Source organism: Acanthochromis polyacanthus, chromosome 8 (assembly GCF_021347895.1).
Source record: "Acanthochromis polyacanthus isolate Apoly-LR-REF ecotype Palm Island chromosome 8, KAUST_Apoly_ChrSc, whole genome shotgun sequence".
Lineage (NCBI taxonomy): Eukaryota > Metazoa > Chordata > Actinopteri > Pomacentridae > Acanthochromis > Acanthochromis polyacanthus.
Window position 1 is genome coordinate 34034069 of NC_067120.1, and position 21063 is coordinate 34055131.

Below are 21063 nucleotides of genomic sequence, written 5' to 3' on the forward strand. Positions count from 1 at the left end.
CTGTTAAATCGGGTTAATTCGGGGTTTGTGCTTCAATGGCGTTGGGTGTAATATTAAAGGGCAAAAGAAATTTGAGTTTTGTGTGACCAATATACATAATATATGTAGATCTGTGTAGATATGATGATATGTAAATATTATATATCACTACTGACCTGGGAGTGGTCTTGTATTGTCTGTGTATTGTTGTGTTGTGTATTTTTTGGTATTTTTTGTGTTTAGTGTTGCATTTGTATAGGGATTGTATTGTAAGTGATGCAACTGCATTGACACATTGTAAAGATATTGTATGGACCACAGGAAGAATAGCTTCGGCATTGCCATAGCTAATGGGGATCCAAATAAATCAATCAATCAAACCATCCTGACCAAAGGGTGAAGAGACAAAACTAAACAATACAAAAAAAAACAAGACAATTAATTACATCTAGTCTGAAACCTTTCAATGCAGTGAGTTCTTAATACACAAAATGTTATGTTTAAAATGCCCTTTTGTATTGTCCATTATATCTATTGAATTAACAAAGGAAGCTAAATAGTATTTGGGTAAATGTTCTTTAACCATTTTCACCTCAACTAGGTACTTTCTATGCTTGCGCTAGCCGATCGCCACAGCGCCATTGGCGCATCGTTTTGCTGGATGGTGCAGTCATTCTGAACCGTGTGAGCCACAGTGGCGCTCTACACTGTAAATAGTAGTTCAGTGGTGCAGTTCATATTACTTTATTTTACATAGCATATCTGCTCTAATAAATCAATTTAAATTTTATTTTTGCAGTTCTGAAAGTTACAGATAAGTAATAAGTGTGAATATTTAACTAACTTAAAATTTTCTATACTAAAGTTGATTTTACTGAACTTCTCAAAAAATTGATTAAGCAAACTCAATTTTAGAGAGTTTACTAAAACTAAAGCTTTCGGACATGCCCACATCCTGCAGGACTAACGTGTCCGGGCATCATTCAAACACTGGCGCCTTCCTTGGTTGACTTGGTCTTCACAGAGAAGCTACAGACATGTAAGTAACCGTTTTCATTGCTCAAAAATAGGTTTTAGCCGAATGAACATGAGCCTGCTGAAATATTCAATCCCAACTTTAACGCAGAAGCATGGCTTTTCTTGTTTTCCCACTATGTTAGCCAGTGTTGTAGGCCACAAGGTTAGTAATGTTGCTTAATGTGGTGGAGTGAAAAACGGCTAACCTTACAAAATATATTTCGTAGAAAAATGGGGTTTCTACTGTATATTATCCTCAAGCGTCGTCTTCGTGATTGTTTTCTAGTAGGATTATAATTATTTTTTATTCTGTTAATGCTACTGTTATTTATTTTTTAACTGCTACTGTAGAAATTCCAGCTAGCAGCTAGCTGTGTGTGGGGCTAATGCTAACATGCCAGCTAATCATTAGCAGCGCTGTTTGTAGTTCCTGTTTGATTCTGTACGGCTGGTTATACAGATTCAATTTCTAGGGCTCTGTTAAACACCGTTTTTGGAGCTCCGGATAGTGAAGCGAATGCTAGCAGTGCATGGTGATTGGTGTGTTCATTCATCTCCTCACCCCTTATGGATAGTCAGGTGAAGTTAAATAGTACATTTTAAAGCTTTACAGGAAAACATAGGTTAAATAATTTTCAGCATTCTGCTGAACTGTTGCTACAAAGTGGGACTTTTGTTAAAACATATACCCACAGTAATACCTCTCTTTATTTTGTTCTGTGACAGATGGGATGGCCCTGTAAATTCTAGTATTAGTTACATGATGGCCAAAACATACAGCTACAGAAGAATGGAAGTGGTTGTGCAGTCCCCAGGAGTGGCAGAATTTAAAGGCATTATGGAGGATGTTTTTATTTTTGTTGTTGTTTAATTTGTCTGATTCACATAAAATGAATATACTGACCTTTAGTGGACTTGTATGTATGGTTTCTCTAAAAATAAAAAAAAATAACTGTGGACATGGCAGGACCTGAAAAACATCAGCCAATCAATGCGCTCGGACCGAGGCGTTTGGTTTGCTCCCTTTCCTGTCAATCAAAAATCTTCCGGCTCAGGCCTAGTTACGTAGATTACGTACGCCTTGGACTTACGTGTTTTCTGTATGTGTTGCTTTGGTATAGCTTCATAGTTAGCTGGAGACTTGTTTTGCTCATCTTTTTTTACATAATGGCAGATAAAGATCCAGGGAGATCCAGCCGTAAAAGACAACTTCACGAGTCCTACGCAAGTTTCTGGAGGGGGGCGTTTCTTCGTAAATGTTAAGAGGGGGGAGGTTAGACGGGGGTGAGGGAGAGGTTGTATGTGTGCATGCACATGCTACATTCAAAGTCGTAGGAAATTAAATCTCCTCAATGCCTTTTAAAGAAAGATGGCCTCCCCTCTTCGAACCATTCCAGGTAAATCATTTCTCATTTTACTGTTCCTGAACCTACACTTATTTTAAACAGTAATAAGGATTGCATAAAATTCAAAGGCTGTGTTTACACCTCCTGAAAGTCCCAAACACCTGCTGTCGTTCAGATCAGTGGAGTTCCCCTACAGTCAACATTGATGTCCCAGCTGGACAGGTACACTCCAAAGCTCCTGCAGCTGTTCGATGCAATGGGAGGAGCAGAGGGTCAGCACATCAAGAACATGCTGATGGAGCTGATACAGGTAAGGCAAGAGGGGTTTATTAAGCCCCAAAACATACAACCACACTGAAATCTCAAAACTACTCAGACACGATGGGGTTTACTTTCCAAATGACAGTAAGTTTAATTTCTGTTTTGTTGGTTTATTTTTGTTTATTTATTGTATGTTGTATGTTCCTTGTTTCCCATCTTCCTGCTCACTCTCCATCTTCCCCTCCCTCTAACTCTATCTTTCTACCTCTCTACCTCCTCTGTCAGCAGGCAGATAGTTCCCCCCACATAAAGAGCCAGGTTCTACTTGAGGTTTTTTCGCTGTTAAAGGGGTGTTTTCCTTGCTACTGTTGCCTTTGGGCTGCTCTGGGGGTTCAGGCATATGGGTTCTGTAAAGCGTCTTGAGACAATTTGATTTCTAATTGGTGCTATGTAAATGAAATTGAATTGAATTTATTTATTATTTCAACAAATGAGACATTCCATCCTAACTGTGTTCTCTTTGTATGTCACTCAGGGAACAACAGAGACACATATACACGAGGAACTGAAAACTCAAATCTACACTTGCCAGGAGCAAGATGCTGCTGGTATTCTCATGGAGGATGTCCCAGTGCTTCCTGGTCTTGAAACTCCAGCAAGAGCACGCTGCCTACTCCCCGGATTAACATATGCCCTAAATCTGGAATATACACCCAAACTCTCAGACATTTGAGGTCTTCTAAAGACTTTGTTGTACTGGACTTGCTGCAGCCAAAACCAACAGCAAGCTTCTTGCCTAAGCTGGTCCATCATGAACAGTTTTAGCTCCTGTTCAACAACGTCATACCTGGGTTTCAAAGTCAGCTGTGGAGCTTAATGGAGAGCACCCACCAACAAGTCAACTGTTCTTTTGTTAATTGTCCTTGTAGGCAGGTGTAGGTGGAGTTTATGACAAATGTTTTCATTGTGAAGATTTTATCAGCTGCAGGTCAGAATTTGTATTCTGTAAATTGTTGAAGTGTTCTAATATGAATCTCAAAATCAAAAACTTTGTTTTGTTATCATACCTTTGGGCATATGTACATATGCTAAAAACACTGTTCTGTTCAGCACTTGAAGATCAGGTCACAGTTTACTTTGATCTATTTTAGTTTTTAAAACGAAAATCGTATTTAAACAGTTAAGAACTGTGAAGTTGCAGAAAATGGTTTTGATTAATAAATGTTGGACACAAATACTTTTCTTTCTTCAATGTACCAAAATTTATTGTTTTTTCATACTAATTTTATAAAGAAATTTAAACTTTCAAAACATGCAAAAGATTTTTTTTTAATCAATAAGATTGAGTGTATGACATCATCTTACTTTATTTAATTAAGTATGATGTCATTAACAACTGACTGTTTTTTAAGTTTGTTAAACTCAACTTTTTTGCTTTTTCTTCAAGGCTATACTCAAAACTTTTAACTTGGTGAAATACACATTTTTGAGTTTTCCTAAATCGAAAAAACAAGAAGTTCACTAAACTACTAAAAAGTGGTTGGAAAATGTTGCCTCATTTTTTTTGCATAGAATCTAAGCAACAGTTTTTACAGTGTACCTTTAAAACCACAATTATTAAGGCAGAAAGTGCCATTTGGGTAAAATAAACTTTAAACCATGACATACTTGGAGAGAAAGAAGCATTAGAGGGGTAACACCTTCAGTCATCAAGACAGAAAGTACTATTTGGATGAAATGAAATGTAAAACTTAAGTACTTGAGGAGAAAGTTGTATATTTGGTGGAATATACCTTTAAAACTATACCTACTTGAACACAAAACAGCATTTTTTTGGGGGGAAAAACCCTTTGTTGTTAAGACAGAAAGTGCCATTTGAGTGGAATAAACTTTTAACCTTTACATATTTTGACAGAAAGTAGTATTTTGGTGGAAATAAGCCTTTTAAACCTTTAGTTGTTCACACAGTTCAGTTCAGTTCAGTTGAGTAAATTTCTAAACAATAAAAACTAAAATGTCAGAATCACATAAAACTGCGTCTAGAAATCCTGGAAAGCACAACGTCATTGAAAACAGCAGGGCATGTGTCACTTGACAGAGGAATTTCCAGGCATCCTCATTGGGAGTTATTGAGGACAGATCAATTCGTAACATTTTCCATCTGCCTCTTAAATCCGACTGTCTGAACATTCTGGGACATGTATAAACATTCTGAGGGTGGAAGTCTGTTTTTATTGTTCAAAGCTGACACTGGTCTATTTGGGATCGGAGAACAAACTGAGATTTTCCTTTCAGGATTCCCTTACGGTTCAAATTTCATGCTTGTTTTAAGGTGATCACTAAAATGTTTTTGTTAAAGGGCGAGAATCGTAATCTTTTCTCACTTGTCCTTTTAACTGGTTGATGTTCTTCTTGAGATACTGTCATTTAAACATTACCTCAAATGCCTTTAATGTGTGAAAAATGTGCCGGAAGTGGAAAAACAGGCTTTTGAGTTTTTTTAATTATCTGAAAGTACTTGATATTAATAAAAATATACAAATACAGTTATATCTATCCATATTTCGTGCTATAAAAAATTATACAATTGAGACATGGTTGAGCAGAAAATATTCAAACAAATTTCAGATTTCAGCAGTTTATAATAACATTAATCAGAGCATGTCATTACAGGTTATTAAGAGCAGATAGATGAGAAAAACAGTGCCAGTTTTGGTAATTTATCATGCCATTTTCAAAATTGAACAATGCTGAGAAATTTGAAATTGTTTTTAAAGGCATTGTAGAATTCATGCCAAAAACTCTGAGTGGAGACACCATTTCAATTTATTTTATTGAGTTATGTATTCGTTTATTGAGTAGTTTAGTGAAACCAACTTAACACCAAACTCAGAGACATCCACATTTCAACAAAATCTAGATAACCAAACTTTTGTGAAGTAAGTAACTCCACTCTTCTGTTTAATGAAGTAAACACTTTGGAGTTTCTGAGGAAACATCCATGTAGTTTTGCTGCAATACTGTCCAATATGCTTTATAACACAATTCAGAACAGGTTGTAACACTCAGTGCTGTTGTTTTATGATAATTGGTTCAATATTTAGCAAATATGATTGAAAATTGAGATCACTACAGTGTGGTGGATTACCAATGGTTTGACAAGACATCCACAGATTATGGTTCTCTTTTGTGTCTGTTTCACTTTCAGTCTTCTGTGACAACATAAAAATGAACATTCAAAGTTCATCTTCATCTTCGTCCTCATCCCCATTCTCATCTTCATCCGAGGGGAGTACCACAAGGCAGCCTTCCAAAGTCCCAGAAGGCTACACGTTGGTGAAAGAACTGGGACATGGAGTCTATGGAACAGTGATGGAATGTGTTGAAAACATCACTGAAGAGCACGTGGCCATAAAGGTGTCCAAATGTAACAATCTTGACCATGAGGTAAGACACTGATTTCAGCTGAACAGTGACACAAAAAAGACATTTTTAAAAAAAGAGGTAGTACCACTACAAGATTCTGAGTAGTGGTACTGGTCATGCTATATACTTTTTAGTTGTTGAGAAGAACTGATTGGACGATGTGGCTCAGCAAACATATTCTGTCTCCACAGGCGAAAATCATGAAAAAGCTCATGAGCCACAACGCAAAGGAGTCCAACATCATTGAGCACAAAGGAGACATCTTCATAGAAAATACGCGGCTCCTGGTTCTTGAAAAATTGGACATCACCCTGGTGGACTATGTGGAGAATTTACCACAGCCAATGCCACTGGAAGACGTCCGTATGGTTATTCAGCAGGTGTGACCTTCTATTGTCTCCTTATATTTCTCTCCTTCAGTGGTGCTAGAATCAACATCGGTGGTTCAGGAACCTTTACAACTTCTACTTTTATTGTCATGTGACAGATTTCTTTAACAAACTAAGGGCATCACATTGATTTTATTGTTGATTGCTTTTACTGTATTTAAATTTTTAAATTATATTGTCTTTATCATTGTTTTTATTGTCTTCTTGATTGTGCACATTGAGATTTGTCCACAAATGTAATGTGCTTTATAAATAAAATCCATTATTATTATTATTATTAACAAACTCCTGATAAATGTTGTTACTTGCAGCTGGCTGTAGCTCTGAATGCAACAAAGAGCGCTGGCATAATCCACGCTGATGTGAAGATAGAGAACATCACGATGGTGGATCACGTGAAGCAGCCCTACAAGGTCAAACTCATTGACTTTGGTATGGCCAAGGACAGGTCCAAAGCCAAAGCAGGAAAGCTACGCCAAGCACTTGCATTTAGGTATGAAATACTGATACTTTTTAAACATTGAGAAATCTTTAATTCAGCACTGTCTCCTTACTGTCTACTGTGTGACATCTTCATTTGATGTTTTTTCCACATTCAGAGCTCCAGAAATCACCCTAGGCCTGCCATATTCAGAGGCCATCGACGTTTGGTCGTTAGGCTGCGTGATGGTCTGGATGATGACCCAAGATTTACTCTTCGGATTCGACTCACAATACTGGACAGTGAGTAATTTTTTTTTGAGTAAATTACTGCAGCTGAAACACATTAGAAGCCATCACAGGATCAGCTTCAGGTCTAACATGGTGTTATGTTTTGTTTGCAGCTCCGACGCATGATCCGTCTGCCGCCGCAACATCTCATCGATGCTGGCCGGAGATCAGGATTATTTTTTAAGAAAATGCCTAATCGTTTGTGGCGGCTGAAGGTACAATACTCCTGCTGTGATTTTACTTCTGACCTTTACTCACTCAATAAGATAAAGACTTTAGTAAGCATCATTGTTTTCTTCTTTCAGACACTTAGAGAGTATTTTGGGAGATATAAATCCTCTGCAAGTCGTGACCTCTACTCCTACCGCACAGTTTACACGTTCGGCTCTCTGGATGAAACGGTAGGTAGTTTAGGAAGCAGCAGCTACTTGCTGAAAAGTCACATTCATTTATGGCATTCACATTTCACGGTAGAAGGTGATTTGACCACTGTTGGACTTTCAAAATGTTTTCTGCACCAGGTGTATTCTGACGACCCAGCAGAGGCTGATGAGAGGAGGGAGTGCCTCGAGCTGTTGAAGGCGATGCTTCAGTGGGATGAGAAGGACAGAATCACCCCCAGTGGTATCCTCAACCATCCCTTCATAACCAAAAGCTACCTCAGCAGCAGCTCCCCCACCAGCAGTTGGTAAGTGTGTTTCTATTTACTTTGTACACAGGTTGTGAGACATTAGCAGGCCAGCAGGTGACAAAAGACTGATATGGACTTTTGTTGATTTCCATGTTTACATTCTCTGCTTGTCGGATGTAAACCCAACAGTGTATGTTTCCTTTTTTAGCGATGAACCGAGACCCTCCACCAGCCTGTCCATCACCTTTAATCCTGCAGACCCTGAAAACAAAATGAACCTGCCAGGCTTGCCTGACAGTGAGTATGAGGAATCTGAGGACAGTAGTGATTATATAGACACTGACTACAATGAGGACAGTGATGTGGAGGAGGAGAAATACAGAGAAAACATCAAAGCTGAGACGGAAAAGGATCCTGTCAACAAGGAGATCAATGATTATGAGGACATTGACGATGCTGACACTGCTGCAGACACTGAGGACAGCAAGGATAGTCACGATGATGAAGACACTGAGGACAGTGAGAAGAAGCAGAGGAAGACAAAGAAGAACTGCTTCCAACGCCTCTTCTCTTGGATAAAGAAGACGTGCTGCTGCTGCTGCTGTGTGTCCGACGTGATGGACTGAGCAGCACTAATGGACTGGATTGACATTTCGGACTCACAGTTCCTGACCTCAGCATCCGTCGCTGGGTTTATTGTTCTCTTGTGTTGTGATCTCATGAGTTTTCTGTATCCTGCTCTCACTCTTCTTTCCCCTGCTTTGTCTGTCTGTTTTCTATCTACTATCCTATTCTATCTACTATCCTACACCTACTTGCCTAAAAATTTGGCACAGGGTGTACTATCGTTTTCTCTCTCCCCTTTACCCTCACCCCAACCGGTCGAGGCAGATGGCCGCCTTGTCTGAGCCTGGTTCTTCCTGAAAAAAGGGAGTTTTACCTCCCCACTGTCGCCAAGTGCTTGCTCAGACAGGGAATCCAAAAGAAACTGGATTTGTTGGATTTCTCTATAATTTTGTCTTTACTTTTCTGTCTTGAGATCACACATTTGAACTGGGAAATAAAATTGAAAATGAATTGAAAGGTTCACCCAAAAAGTGTCTGGATTTTGGTCACATGGTTGATGCTCACAACTGGCCTGAGTCGGTCATGGCTTCTCAGTTGAATTCTTTGGTTTTATACAACTTTCAATAAGTGCAAAACGCATAATTTATTAACATTTTGAATAAAGTGACTACAATGAAATATGACAATTTTAAGCTTATTTATATAAATTAGTTATATTGGTTTATTCCACCCAACTACTTCCTATCCAATTTTGTAAAATTTTAAGGTTTATTCCCCTAAAATGCTTTTTTAAGTCTATATAATTTAAAGGTTTATTCCACCAAATATACAATTTTCTCTCCAAGTACTGAAGTGCTGAAGTTTAATAGGTTATTGCACCTAAAAAGTACTTTCTGTCTTAACAACTAAAGGTTTAAAAAGTTTATTCTGAACAAAATACTACATTCTTTCCAAGTTTGTAAATTTTTAAAGTTTTTCCTACCGACTACTAGGACTACTTTCTGTCCAGCAGTTTAACTTAGATTGGACTTGCATGTGGGCAGTTTGTGTAATTAGCTAAATTAGTTCATTATAAGGTAAAACAATGATAAAGTCACACTATGGCCTTTGTAGTAAGTAGATTCAAACAGATATATGAAAGGTTGGAGAGGTAAGATAAGTCACACTAGAGAGAATGCTGTGGACTTACAGTGGGTACAGAAAGTATTCAGACCCCTTGGAATTTTTCACTCTGTGTCATTGCAGCCATTTGCCAAAATCAAAAAAGTTCATTTTATTTCTCATTAATGTACACTCAGCACCCCATCGTGACAGAAAACATAACACATTCATAACAGTTTGTTTTTAATTTACTTGATCTAAGTTGTTGTGTTATTAATATCCCTATATACTGCGCCAACATATACAAATGCAATTTATTTTTCAAGCAAGCACTCATGATATATATGGCAGTACAGTGTATGACTGTTTGAAGGAGGTACAACTGAAACAAAAGTGCTGGTAAACAGTGCAACAGTACAGTCACTGTGGGTTTTGAGGTCAGGAAGTCTGACTTGAGTTGACATTTCCAACTGGGAACTTCCTAGTTCTAAGGAAATTAGCGAATATTATATGGCTCCTATAAAAAGTATTCATCCCTGTTGAAAGACTGCCTACTTTTATTGCTTTTCAACATTCGGTCATGGCCAATTTTATTCAACATTTATGACTAGAATTTAGAAAAAACAAGAGTCTGTCATATCAAAGTGAAAGCAGAGCTCTGTGAAATAATATCACTTCATTAAAAATATACTGTGCAACCAGTACCTGTTCATCAGCAGTCAAAGCTTTGCTAGAGAGCATAAAAAAGAAATCTCAACTATAGTTCACCAGAAGGCAGTGGGAGACTCTAAGGTCAACTGGAGGAAGGTTCTTTGGTCTCACAAGACAAAAATTAAGTTTTATGTCCATCAGACTAGACACTGTGTTGGGAGGACAACAAACACTGCACATCATCAGAAACACACCATTATCTACACCATGAAGCATGGTGGTGGCAGTATCATGATGTGAAGCACGGTGGTGGCAGCATCATGATGTGAAGCATGGTGGTGGCAGCATCATGATGTGAAGCATGGTGGTGGCAGCATCATGATGTGAAGCACGGTGGTGGCAGCATCATGGTGTGAAGCACGGTGGTGGCAGTATCATGATGTGAAGCATGGTGGTGGCAGCATCATGATGCTTCTCAGTAGCAGGTCTTGCAGAGCTTCGAAAGACAGAACATAAAATGAATGCAACAGAATATGAAGAAACACTGGTGGAATCTGATGCAGTCTGTAAGAAATCTGAAACTTTGTTTTCCAGCAAGACGATAAAAAGAAAACAGCTGAAGATACACAGAAATGGTTTAAAGACAACAAGGTGAACATTATGAAGTGGTCAAGTCAAACCTCAGATCTCAATCTAATCGAAGACTAGCGGCTTGATGTGAAAAGTTGCTGTTTACTCACGTATTTAATGTAACCTGGCAGAGTTTGAGCAGTATTTTCAAAGACAAGTGGGGCAGAAGTGCACAAAAAAATAAATACATTTTAAAAATGAAAAGTTGCGTCCAGATGTTCAGGCTGATTGAGATCTATCCTCAGAGACTCAGTGCTGTAACTGCACCCAAAGGTGCACCTAAGGTTTCTTTTACATTCCACATACTGGCTGCTGCTGCTGCTCCCTGAGGCCTCTTTCTGCTGCCACACCCCTTTACTAACCGAGCACACGGTTCATCTGCCTACTTGGTTATTCATGTTGGGCCGGTGCCAAGAGCAGCCTCTGCAGTTTGCGCTGCACAGTCAGCATGGCTCTAAACATCCCAGGACTGATCGCTACCATCGTCTTCTACCTGCGAGTGCTTGGGATCGGCATCTGGGCGTCCATCAAATCCAAAAAGGATGAAAACCGGACGCAGGCTAATCATGCAGACGTGGTTCTGCTTGGAAACAGGAAAATCAGCTTAGTAGTCGGCATCTTCACCACCACAGGTGAGCTGATTTTTGGACCATGCGGCACTAGGTGGGTTATATTTGTCTATACAGTCATGAAAGTATTCAGACCCCATTGTGTTTCTTAGATGTATTTTTGAATTAATTTAGGATTTTCTTTTTGCCATCAGTAGCCCTGTGACAGACTGGTGACCTGTCCAGGGTGTCCCCTGCCTTCGCCTGAGTTAGCTGGAGGCTCCAGCACCCCCCGCGACCCTAGTGAGGATAAAGCGGTGTATAGAGAATGGATGGATGGATGGATTTTTTTGCCATCAGTCTACTATGAATAACCCAGATTTTAAAGATTTGTGCAAATATAATAAGAAAATGTGCACCATTTCATCAGTTAATTAGCTAATTAATAAAAACTTAAATTGTAATTATTTATAGATATAAAACAAACATTTTTTAGTGTTTAGTAGAGTAATAACTGAGCAAATATGAGGATTTGATCATTTCCTTTGTCACATATGATATTTAACTGAATATCTGTGGATTTTTAACTTCTGGTCAGTCAAAATAAAGCCATTTGTCACTTTGGTCAGTGGAATTATGGACTAATGATCGTTTTCACTATTTATGCTGGCATAGCTTCCATTTTGGGACATAACTGTACTGTCAACTATAAATCCTCACACAAAAACTCCAACTTTTATTGCCATTTCTTTGCCGATGACACGCCACTATACACGCCTCGTAGCTACTTGCAGTGCAGTTCAGGATGTAAGTTTCACTCCAAGTCAAACGGCTGAAATCTAAGTGAAGCCACAAGTTCTTTGGCGTTGAAGTCAAAGTTCAGCTGCAAGTCTTTTGATTTACTCAGGTATGCGAACTTAAACCACATGACTGCTTCTCTAAAAAGTTTGTTCAGCTTTTCGTAAACCTCAAACCAAGCGGGAACAGATTCAGCTCTGAGCCTCGAGGCGACAAACCGAGAGAGACGTGAGGACTTGAGGGCAGACGTGTGAACAGGAAGACCCATGAGGGGAAGCAGGAGTGTAAATCTTGTCCAGATGGGGAGCGGTACGGCCTGGTAGAGGTCTGATCAGGAGGCCACCGACCGGTCTTTCGGGGTCGAGAATCCGGCCGAGAGTCGCTGCCGAGTCGCTCCGTCCGGGAAAAGAGTTCATGTGACCTCCACTCACCACCAGCTTTTCCCCAAATCTCGTTAGCACTGCTAGCTGGCTCCAGGGTCATTTCCCAGTTTCCCAAGGTTCTGATGGAGATTAGCCGTCCGGAGGGGCGTCATCCCAGCAGCCGGGTGACAGATTCACAGGCCGATCGGGCCCATTAGACTCGGATAAAGAGGCAGAGCTCAGCACACCGGCGCACATCACCTCTGATGAAATCAACCTGCATCACTGAATTCAGCCCAGAACCCAAAACTAAAACCTCAGGGTGGGATGGAATTAGTCCGTTCAATGTGTGATCACTCCTCAGAGAAGGAATGCAATTATTTCTCCTCAACAGGCTGCCAAGGAAATGAGACAAACTGCTTTTTAGTGACCTGCAGGACGGAAAAGAAATACCTCAAGTTTAAGCTCCGCTCTGCTCAGTCTGTGGTGGCTGCAGCTTCATGTTTTGGCAGCTTTCATCACTTCTTGGTGATGCCAGCGACGCAGCAGAGTGAAAATGTGCAAGAAAAATAAAGATTACAAGTAGGAGGCTGTTGCTGCTGCAGCTGACTAAGCAGTTCAGATTTATTTCTCAGCTTTGGAGAACTTTGCCAAACACATTAGTGCATCTGAACAAAATGAAAAGCATATTTATTATGCAGAACCTTAAAATCAAACTTTGAATCTTTAAAAATGAAGATTTCACGCTAATTTCTCATTCAAAATTTGGCTTGAGTGGACCTACAAATGAGTCTAAGTTATCATGTTGTCATGGTTCAATCTCTTTCTGTCATCTTCAGATGTCTATTGGAAAACTTTTTTAAAAATTATAAAAATTTTATATTTTAATGAATCTGCAACAGATGTCAGTGATGCAGTGAAGTAAAAAATGTGTAAATGGACGTATTTTTTATGTGTGCAGACTTTCCCACAGAAATGAGGCCAACTTTTACAGTAATTTCACTTCAGTTCAGATTTAATGAACTTTTGCAAACAAATTTGTGCCTTTAACTGCATATAAAACATCTTTACTATGAGAAAACAGTGGTTTCTTGCATATTTCGACCTCCATGACTTCTGCTGAACATCACTGTTGAATTCATTTCTTCTCTGACCTGCTGAAGTTGTTTTTTGCTTCTTTTTTTTATCCAACTGCTGCCTGTTTAGGCCACAACAAACATTCAGTCTTTTGTTCGTGAAAAGCAGCTTTTTTTTTAAATTCTTGCAGCAACAATTGTTTTGTTTTCTCCTGAGGACTGAGTCTAAATCCTCGTGTTTGATTCCAGTAAGAGTTCCATCAATCCTCATCTCCCAGCAGTGAAACTAGAAAACAACGAGCAGCATGTTGGTGGTTACAGCTGAAGACGAAAACAGCAGATGGAACAGATTCAACAAGAAGATGAGAGGTTTGGGTTCAAGTTTTTCACGAGGAGACAGAAAACTAAAGCAGAGAGAAGTTCAACCATTACAGATGTTCTCGTCTTTAACTGGCTTTTAGTTTGAACCACCAGATCACCAGGATTCCCTGAAGACCATTTACATCAATTTACACACGTGGACAAAATTGTTGGTACCCCTCAGTTAAAGAAGGAAAAACCCACAATTCTCACTGAAATCACTTGAAACTCACAAAAGTAACAATAAATAAAAATTTATTGAAAATTAAATAATCAAAAACAGCCATTACTTTTGAATTGTTGATTAACATAATTATTTAAAAAAACAAACTAATGAAATAGGGCTGGACAAAAATGATGGTACCTCTATAAAAGATTGAAAACTATTTGACCAGAGTGACATGATTAACTCAGGTGTGTCATTTAATTGACATCACAGGTGTTTCCAAACTCATAATCAGTCAGTCTGCCTATTTAAAGGGAGACAAGTAGTCACCCTGCTGTTTGGTGAAAAGGTGTGTACCACACTGAACATGGACAACAGAAAGCGAAGGAGAGAATTGTCCCAGGACATCCGAAAAAAAATTATAGACAAACATCTTAAAGGTAAAGGCTATAAGACCATCTCTAAACAGCTTGAAGTTCCTGTGACAACAGTGGCTCATATTATTCAGAAGTTCAAGACCCACGGGACAGTAGCCAACCTCCCTGGACGTGGCCGCAAGAGGAAAACTGATGACAAATTGAAGAGACGGATCGTTGGAATTGTATCCAAAGAGCCCAGAGCAACCTCCAAAGAAATTAAAGGTGAACTCCAAGGCCAAGGTACATCAGTGTCAGATCGCACCATTCGTCGTTGTTTGAGCCAAAGTGGACTTCATGGGAGACGACCAAGGAGGACACCACTGCTGAAAAAAAACTCATTAAAAAGCGAGACTGGAATTTGCAAAAATGCATGTTGACAAGCCACAAAGCTTCTGGGAGAATGTCCTTTGGACAGATGAGACCAAACTGGAGCTTTTTGGTAAGGCACATCAACTCTATGTTCATAGACTCAAAAACCAAGCATACGAAGAAAAGAACACTGTCCCTACGGTGAAACATGGAGGAGGCTCAGTAATGTTTTGGGGCTGCTTTGCTGCATCTGGCACAGGGTGTCTTGAAAGTGTGCAAGGTACGATGAAATCTGAAGACTATCAAGGCATTCTGGAGAGAAATGTGCTGCCTAGTGTCAGAAAGCTTGGTCTCAGTCGCAGGTCATGGGTCTTCCAACAGGACAACCATCCAAAACACACAGCCAAAAACACCCAAGAATGGCTGAGAGAAAAGCGTTGGACTATTCTAAAGTGGCCTTCTATGAGCCCAGATCTGAATCCCATTGAACATATGTGGAAGGAGCTGAAACATGCCATTTGGAGAAGACACCCATCAAACCTGAGACAACTGGAGCTGTTTGCTCATGAGGAGTGGGCCAAAATACCTGTTGACAGCTGCAGAACGCTCATTGACAAATACAGAAATCGTTTAATTGCAGTGATTGCCTCAAAAGGTTGTGCAACAAAATATGAAGTTATGGGTACCATCATTTTTGTCCAGGCCTGTTTCATTAGTTTGTTTTTTTAAATAATTATGTTAATCAACAATTCAAAAGTGATGGCTGATTTTGATTATTTAATTTTCAATAAATTTTTATTTATTGTTACTTTTGTGAGTTTCAAGTGATTTCAGTGAGAATTGTGGGTTTTTCCTTCTTTAACTGAGGGGTACCAACAATTTTGTCCACGTGTGTAAGTCCCAGCTGGAGCGAGAAATAAACCTGAATCTCTCAGTCAGCAGCAACAACAAGCCTTCGACTAGGAATCTTTAGTTTTTAAGTTTAGTAGACATTTGGAGGTGGCAGAAAGAGGTTTAACCATGACGACATGTAGACTCATTTTTAGATGAACTCAAGTCAAATTTTGAATATGACATTAGTGTAAACCTTCATAAGGTTTGATTTCGACGTTTTCTCGTAGCAAAGATGGTTTGCAGGCACAAATTTGTTTGTAGAAGTTCACCAAATCTGAACTTAAGTGAAATCCATGTGAAAGTTTGCCTCAGTTCTGAGAGGAAATCTGAACATTAATTAAAAATACATCCGTTTACACATTTTCACTTCACTGAATCGCTGACATCTGCTGTAGATTCAATAACATTTCAATTTTTTTTATGAGTTTCAGATGGGCACTGATCATTGTCCAATAGGGAAAAAAATCTGGAGGTGACAAAGCGGTTTAACGATGACATGTTAATGTAAACTCACTTTTAGATCAACTCAAGTCAAATTTTGAATGAGAAATCAGCATGAAACCTTGATTTTTAAAGATCTAAAGGTTAGATTTTGATGTTTTCTCATAGTAAAGATGGGTTACAGGCAATTAAAGGCACAAATTTGTTTTCAGAAGTTCACCAAATCTGAACTCAAGTGATGTTTAATTTGAAAGTTTGCTTCAGTTCTGTGAGCAAATCTGCACACAAGTTGAAAATATGTCAGTTTACACATTTTCACTGCAGACTCCATAACATTTCAACTTTTTAAATAAATTTCAGATGGGTACTTATCATCGTCCAATAGCGGACATTTGGAGGTGGCAGAAAGAGGTTTAACCATGATGACATGTAGACTCATTTTTAGATCAGCTGAAGTACCTTTTAGAATGAAACCAGCATGAAACATTGATCTTTAAAGGTTTGATATGAAGGTTTGAGTTGTAAAGATGGTTTGCAGGAGGTTAAAGGCACAAATTTGTAAAATTTTACCAAATCTGAACTCGAATGAAATTAATGTGAAAGTTTGTCTCAGTTCTGAGCGCAAATCTGCACATAAGTTAAAAATACGTCACTATAAAAGCAGTGAAGACCGTACTGAACGTGTAAATAAAGTTCTATGAAGCCTTGTGTGGCTTCAGTAAATGTTAAATCGCCTCCAGTGGTTGGATTGAGAGACGTGATCTTACCAGACTTCTGCTCCTCTACATTAGCTGCTTTTAGCAAAAACACACACATATCTGAAGTGTCGAGCTGCATTGTGGGTAATGTAGGCGCCTAGTTCTGGGACGGAAGAATGTTTACAATTAAAAAACAACACATTTCTGCTGCAACAACTAAGAGCAGTCTAAAGTCTCTGATTTGAGCTTCTTAAGTGGATATTTTTTGGTTTCTTTCCTCGTCTATGACAGTAAAATGAATATCTTTGTGTTTTACACTAAAGGCATTTAAGGACATTATCTTGGACTTTGGGAAACACCGATTATCGACTTTGACCATTTTCTGACATTTTAGAGACCAAACAATTCATCAAAAAGTAGGCAACAGATTCATCTTCCATGGAAATAATTAATCCAAGCCAAATACTAAACTGATTAATCAGTTTAAGCAATCTTATAAAAAAGACTAAATTCAGCAATTGCAGGTTTTTAATGTTAATATTTATAGTTTCTTTCCTCCTCTGTGACAGCAAACTGAATATTTTTGGGTTGTGGACAGCCTAAGGAAAAGCAATTAACATTTTCAGTTGTCCAGCATTTTAAAGACCAAAAACATTAAAAGATTAATGGAGAAAACACCCAACAGATTAACTAACAATGGAAATAATTCTGTGATTCAGTTATTAAATTGATCAGTTTGAGTAATCCCCCCCAGAAACTAAATTCTGCAACTGTAGCTTCTTAAATGTCAATATTTTCTGGTTTCTTTCCTCTTTTGTGACAAGACAGTTTTCATGTAGGGCTTTAGGAAGCGCAACCAACATTTTTCACAGTTTACCAGCACTTCATAGACCAAAAAAAAGAAAAACTAATCAAGAAAATAACCAACAGATTAACTGACAATGGAAATAATAAAACTAAGTGAACTATTAGATTGCTTAATCAGTTTGAGTAATCCAAAAAACCTGACTAAAGTCTGCAAACTTAGCTTCTTAAATGTGAAGATCTTCTGGTTTCTTTCCTCTTTTGTGGCAGTAAATTGAACATTTTTGGGTTCTGGACAAACATTTCTCATCTGGGATTTGAGGAAATGTAATCAACATTTTTCACAGTTTTCCAGTATTTTAAAAACCAAAAAACTAAAACTTTACTCAAGAAAACAATCAACAGATTAACTGACAATGGAAATAATTCTATAAGCCAAAAACTAAATTCTGCCACTCCAGCTTCTCAAGTGTGAATATTTATGGATTCTTTCTTCTTTTGAGACGGTAAACTTAATTATGAGTTGTGGACAAAAAAATAGACATTTGAGGACGTTATCTTGGGCTTTGGGAAACAACGAGACATTTTTTTCCCATTTTCTGACATTTTATAGAACAAAAAAAAATCGATAAATCAAAACAACAACTATGCAACAGTTTAACTGAAAATGTGAACAACAGATACCTGCAGCCTTGTGCAGTTATTCTGACGATTCCTTTGAACTTTTTCATCATGAACGTGATGTTTTTTTCCTGAAATTATGTGCAAACTTTGGCAAAAACGGAGCAAAGCCAACCCCAAAAACAACCCAAAAGAAACGGAAAAACAACCAAATCAGTTCAGTTTGATTATGCTTTTTAATTGATGAGATATATCTGAACAAGTCCGTCGCTGCTACGTTGTTGAAGGATGATATGAACAGAACGTCATTCATTCATTATAGAAAATATAAAAACAATGAAAAGACTGATTTTAAAACGGATACGGGCAGAAACTTACAAAACCAGGAACACACGACTGGATCCTCCTGCGATGCTGGAAATACATTATTACGTGTGTGTGTGTGTGCGTTTCTGTTGGCGTGTTGTTCTGGATTTCTGTTTGCGGCTCGAATGTTTGCGTGTTTCGGGTTCAAACAAATTCAATAAATATAAAAGTCAGACGCATTTCATTCATAAAGAAACAGTTTGGTCAGAGAGGAGAAACGTAGACACCGCGACCGCGGGTGTGTTGGGTGTGTGTTTTACATCATCTGTGTAACACTGTCTAATACTGTTCATTGGTCCACAAACACACACGGACACCCACGACAGCCTTAGAACAGACAAGAGGCACGAAAACTGCTCCAGGCAGACGCCAGGCAGGCTTCAGTTTGTGCGACTTCAGACCTCCGACGTCTACACAAGTCGTCCTTTTAACAGTTCCGGAGGTGAAATCAGAGTCAAACCGTGGGGTTTTTCCCCGTCGTCGTCGTCTGCTGCTGGAGGTACGTCGGACGCTTGATTCGAGGTTTCCTGCGCTTCGGTTTGCTCTTGGCCTTGGTGAGCTGGACCACGAAGAAGGAGAGGACGACCATCGCTCCCAGGAAGGCGAACACCGGGATGGTCTGACCCACTTCCTGGTTGTAGCGACCGGGCATTATCCCTGAAGAAGACGAGGAGGATGAAGACATCACATCAGCAAACACGTTTATTTTCACACATTCCAGTAATTTCCTTCATTTCAGCAACTTGCTATGTGGCGTTATATATATTTGTTTATTAATCCGTCAAGGACGCAGAGCCTCGGCGGGGTAACAAACAAGTCGGCGTTGCCTTTGGTCTGCCTGTCTTCAATTTGTGACAATCGCCATACGTTTGTCTGTCCATCTGTCTGTCTGATATTAGCATCACTCAAAAACGGACTAACAGATTGAAATTTTCAGGGAAGGTCAGAAATGACACAAAGACCACTTAGTCAGACTTTGGCAGTGATGAAGCTTATAGTCTAGATCCATGGATTTATTAAAGGGGTCTGTATCATTGCAACATAGTGGCACGGCGTCACTGTAACTATGGCAACAAGCGACCTCTACGTCAACTGCCTGCTGACGATCACATGATTGTGATTCTACTACGAATCCACCACTGTGGACTGATCAGGACCTATCCATCAGAAATGATATAAGGAACAACTGATTAAATTGTGGGGGTGTTTCTGAGTCCCATCAATTCCCGCCGCCCGTTACATGTTTAGGTCACATGATTCAGTATCCATACATAACGTACACATGCATAACACACGCCTGTGCTCAGCGTAAGGTGGTTTTGTTTGTGGGTGCATCTATATTAAATGGACACATTCTATGATGCTGTGATTTCTGCCAAGAATTCTTTTTTCCAAGATTTCATCTGTCAAAAATGATATGACTAAATAGCCTTGGTGGAGTACTGTGTTCTCTGAGTGCGTTTCTTGTTATATTTACACTACTGTTCAAAAGTTTGGGGTCACCCAGATAATTTCATGTTTTCGATGAAAACTCACACTTTTATTCATGTGCTAACATAACTGCACATAGATTTTCCAATCATCAATGAGCCTTTCAACAGCATTAGCTAACACAATGTAGCATTAGAACACAGGAGTGATGGTTGCTGGAAATGTTCCTCTGTACTTCTATGGAGATATTCCATTAAAATTCAACTGTTTCCTGCTAGAATAGTCATTTACCACATTAATTATGTCCAGACTGGATTTCTGGTTAATTTAATGTCATCTTCATTAAAAAAAATGTTTTTCTTTCAAAAACAAGGACATTTCTAAGTGACCCGAAGCTTTTGAACAGTAGTGTGTGTATATATATTTGCACACTACAGATCAACCGATATGTTTATTTTTTATTGTCTTTTTATTTATTCATTTATTTTTAAATAAATTTATTTGCTTTTGTTTTACATTTTCAATTTCTGATTTTATTTTAAAAAATATTTAATGTTTTTTCTTCCACATTTAAATTTTTACATTTTATTTTTTCATTCATTCGTTTATTTTTATTTTACTTACTTTACTCTATTTTAACTAACACATGGCTGCTACTACTATTCTACAGTTAACATAATGCATCCTCCTTGCAGAGGTGGCAGACTATTCATGTTTTTAAAGTAAAAGGCTAAAGGGTAAAGTAAAAGCGTCTGGTCCTCGGTTACCTCCAGGGATGTCCCAGGCCCCGCTCTCCCCAGGAGACAGCGGTCGGACCTGGGGTCGGTACGCCCTCACGTTGGGCAGAGCCACTTTGTCCAGATCCACAGAGAGAAGCTTCTGGTGCTTCCACAGGTTACTGAGAAAGAGGAAAAACATGAGAAACTTGTAGAAATGTGTGTTTGCATCAGTCAGTAGTGAGTTTGACTTGCTTTTGCTCTGGAGGAAGAACAACGACAGACGACTGTGTAAATCTACGGCTTTAAAGTCTCACTGAAATCTGTTGCCCTCCTACTGGGGCA

General features: G+C 38.8%; 2 protein-coding genes across 2 annotated transcripts in view; one reads left to right on the forward strand and one right to left on the reverse strand.

Annotated features, from left to right (window-relative positions):
* Positions 1-2547: 2547 nt before the first annotated feature.
* On the forward strand, positions 2548-13777 carry LOC127535118 (homeodomain-interacting protein kinase 1-like). The gene is made up of 10 exons (XM_051952168.1): positions 2548-2652; positions 5892-6050; positions 6221-6409; positions 6730-6911; positions 7018-7141; positions 7243-7344; positions 7435-7508; positions 7969-8279; positions 11177-11341; positions 13743-13777. The coding sequence occupies exons 1-10, from the start codon at positions 2548-2550 to the stop codon at positions 13775-13777; spliced, it is 1446 nt and encodes a 481-aa protein (XP_051808128.1).
* A 4645-nt stretch (positions 13778-18422) lies between these two features.
* mbtps1 (membrane-bound transcription factor peptidase, site 1) overlaps positions 18423-21063 on the reverse strand; it is a 41492-nt gene continuing 38851 nt past the window's right edge. Inside the window, 2 exon segments of the mRNA XM_051951450.1 lie at positions 18423-19228; positions 20770-20900. Coding sequence (XP_051807410.1) covers positions 19026-19228; positions 20770-20900 — 334 coding nt within the window. The 3' untranslated portion in view covers positions 18423-19025.

Excerpts from the sequence above, each read along its gene's own strand:
- LOC127535118 (XM_051952168.1), top strand. The coding sequence starts at position 2,548 with ATGTCCCAGCTGGACAGGTACACTCCAAAGCTCCTGCAGCTGTTCGAT. Across the intron at positions 2,653-5,891 it reads TGCTGATGGAGCTGATACAG|GGGAGTACCACAAGGCAGCC; the intron begins GTAAGGCAAGAG and ends TCTTCATCCGAG. Across the intron at positions 8,280-11,176 it reads TGATGAAGACACTGAGGACA|GACTGATCGCTACCATCGTC; the intron begins GTGAGAAGAAGC and ends TAAACATCCCAG.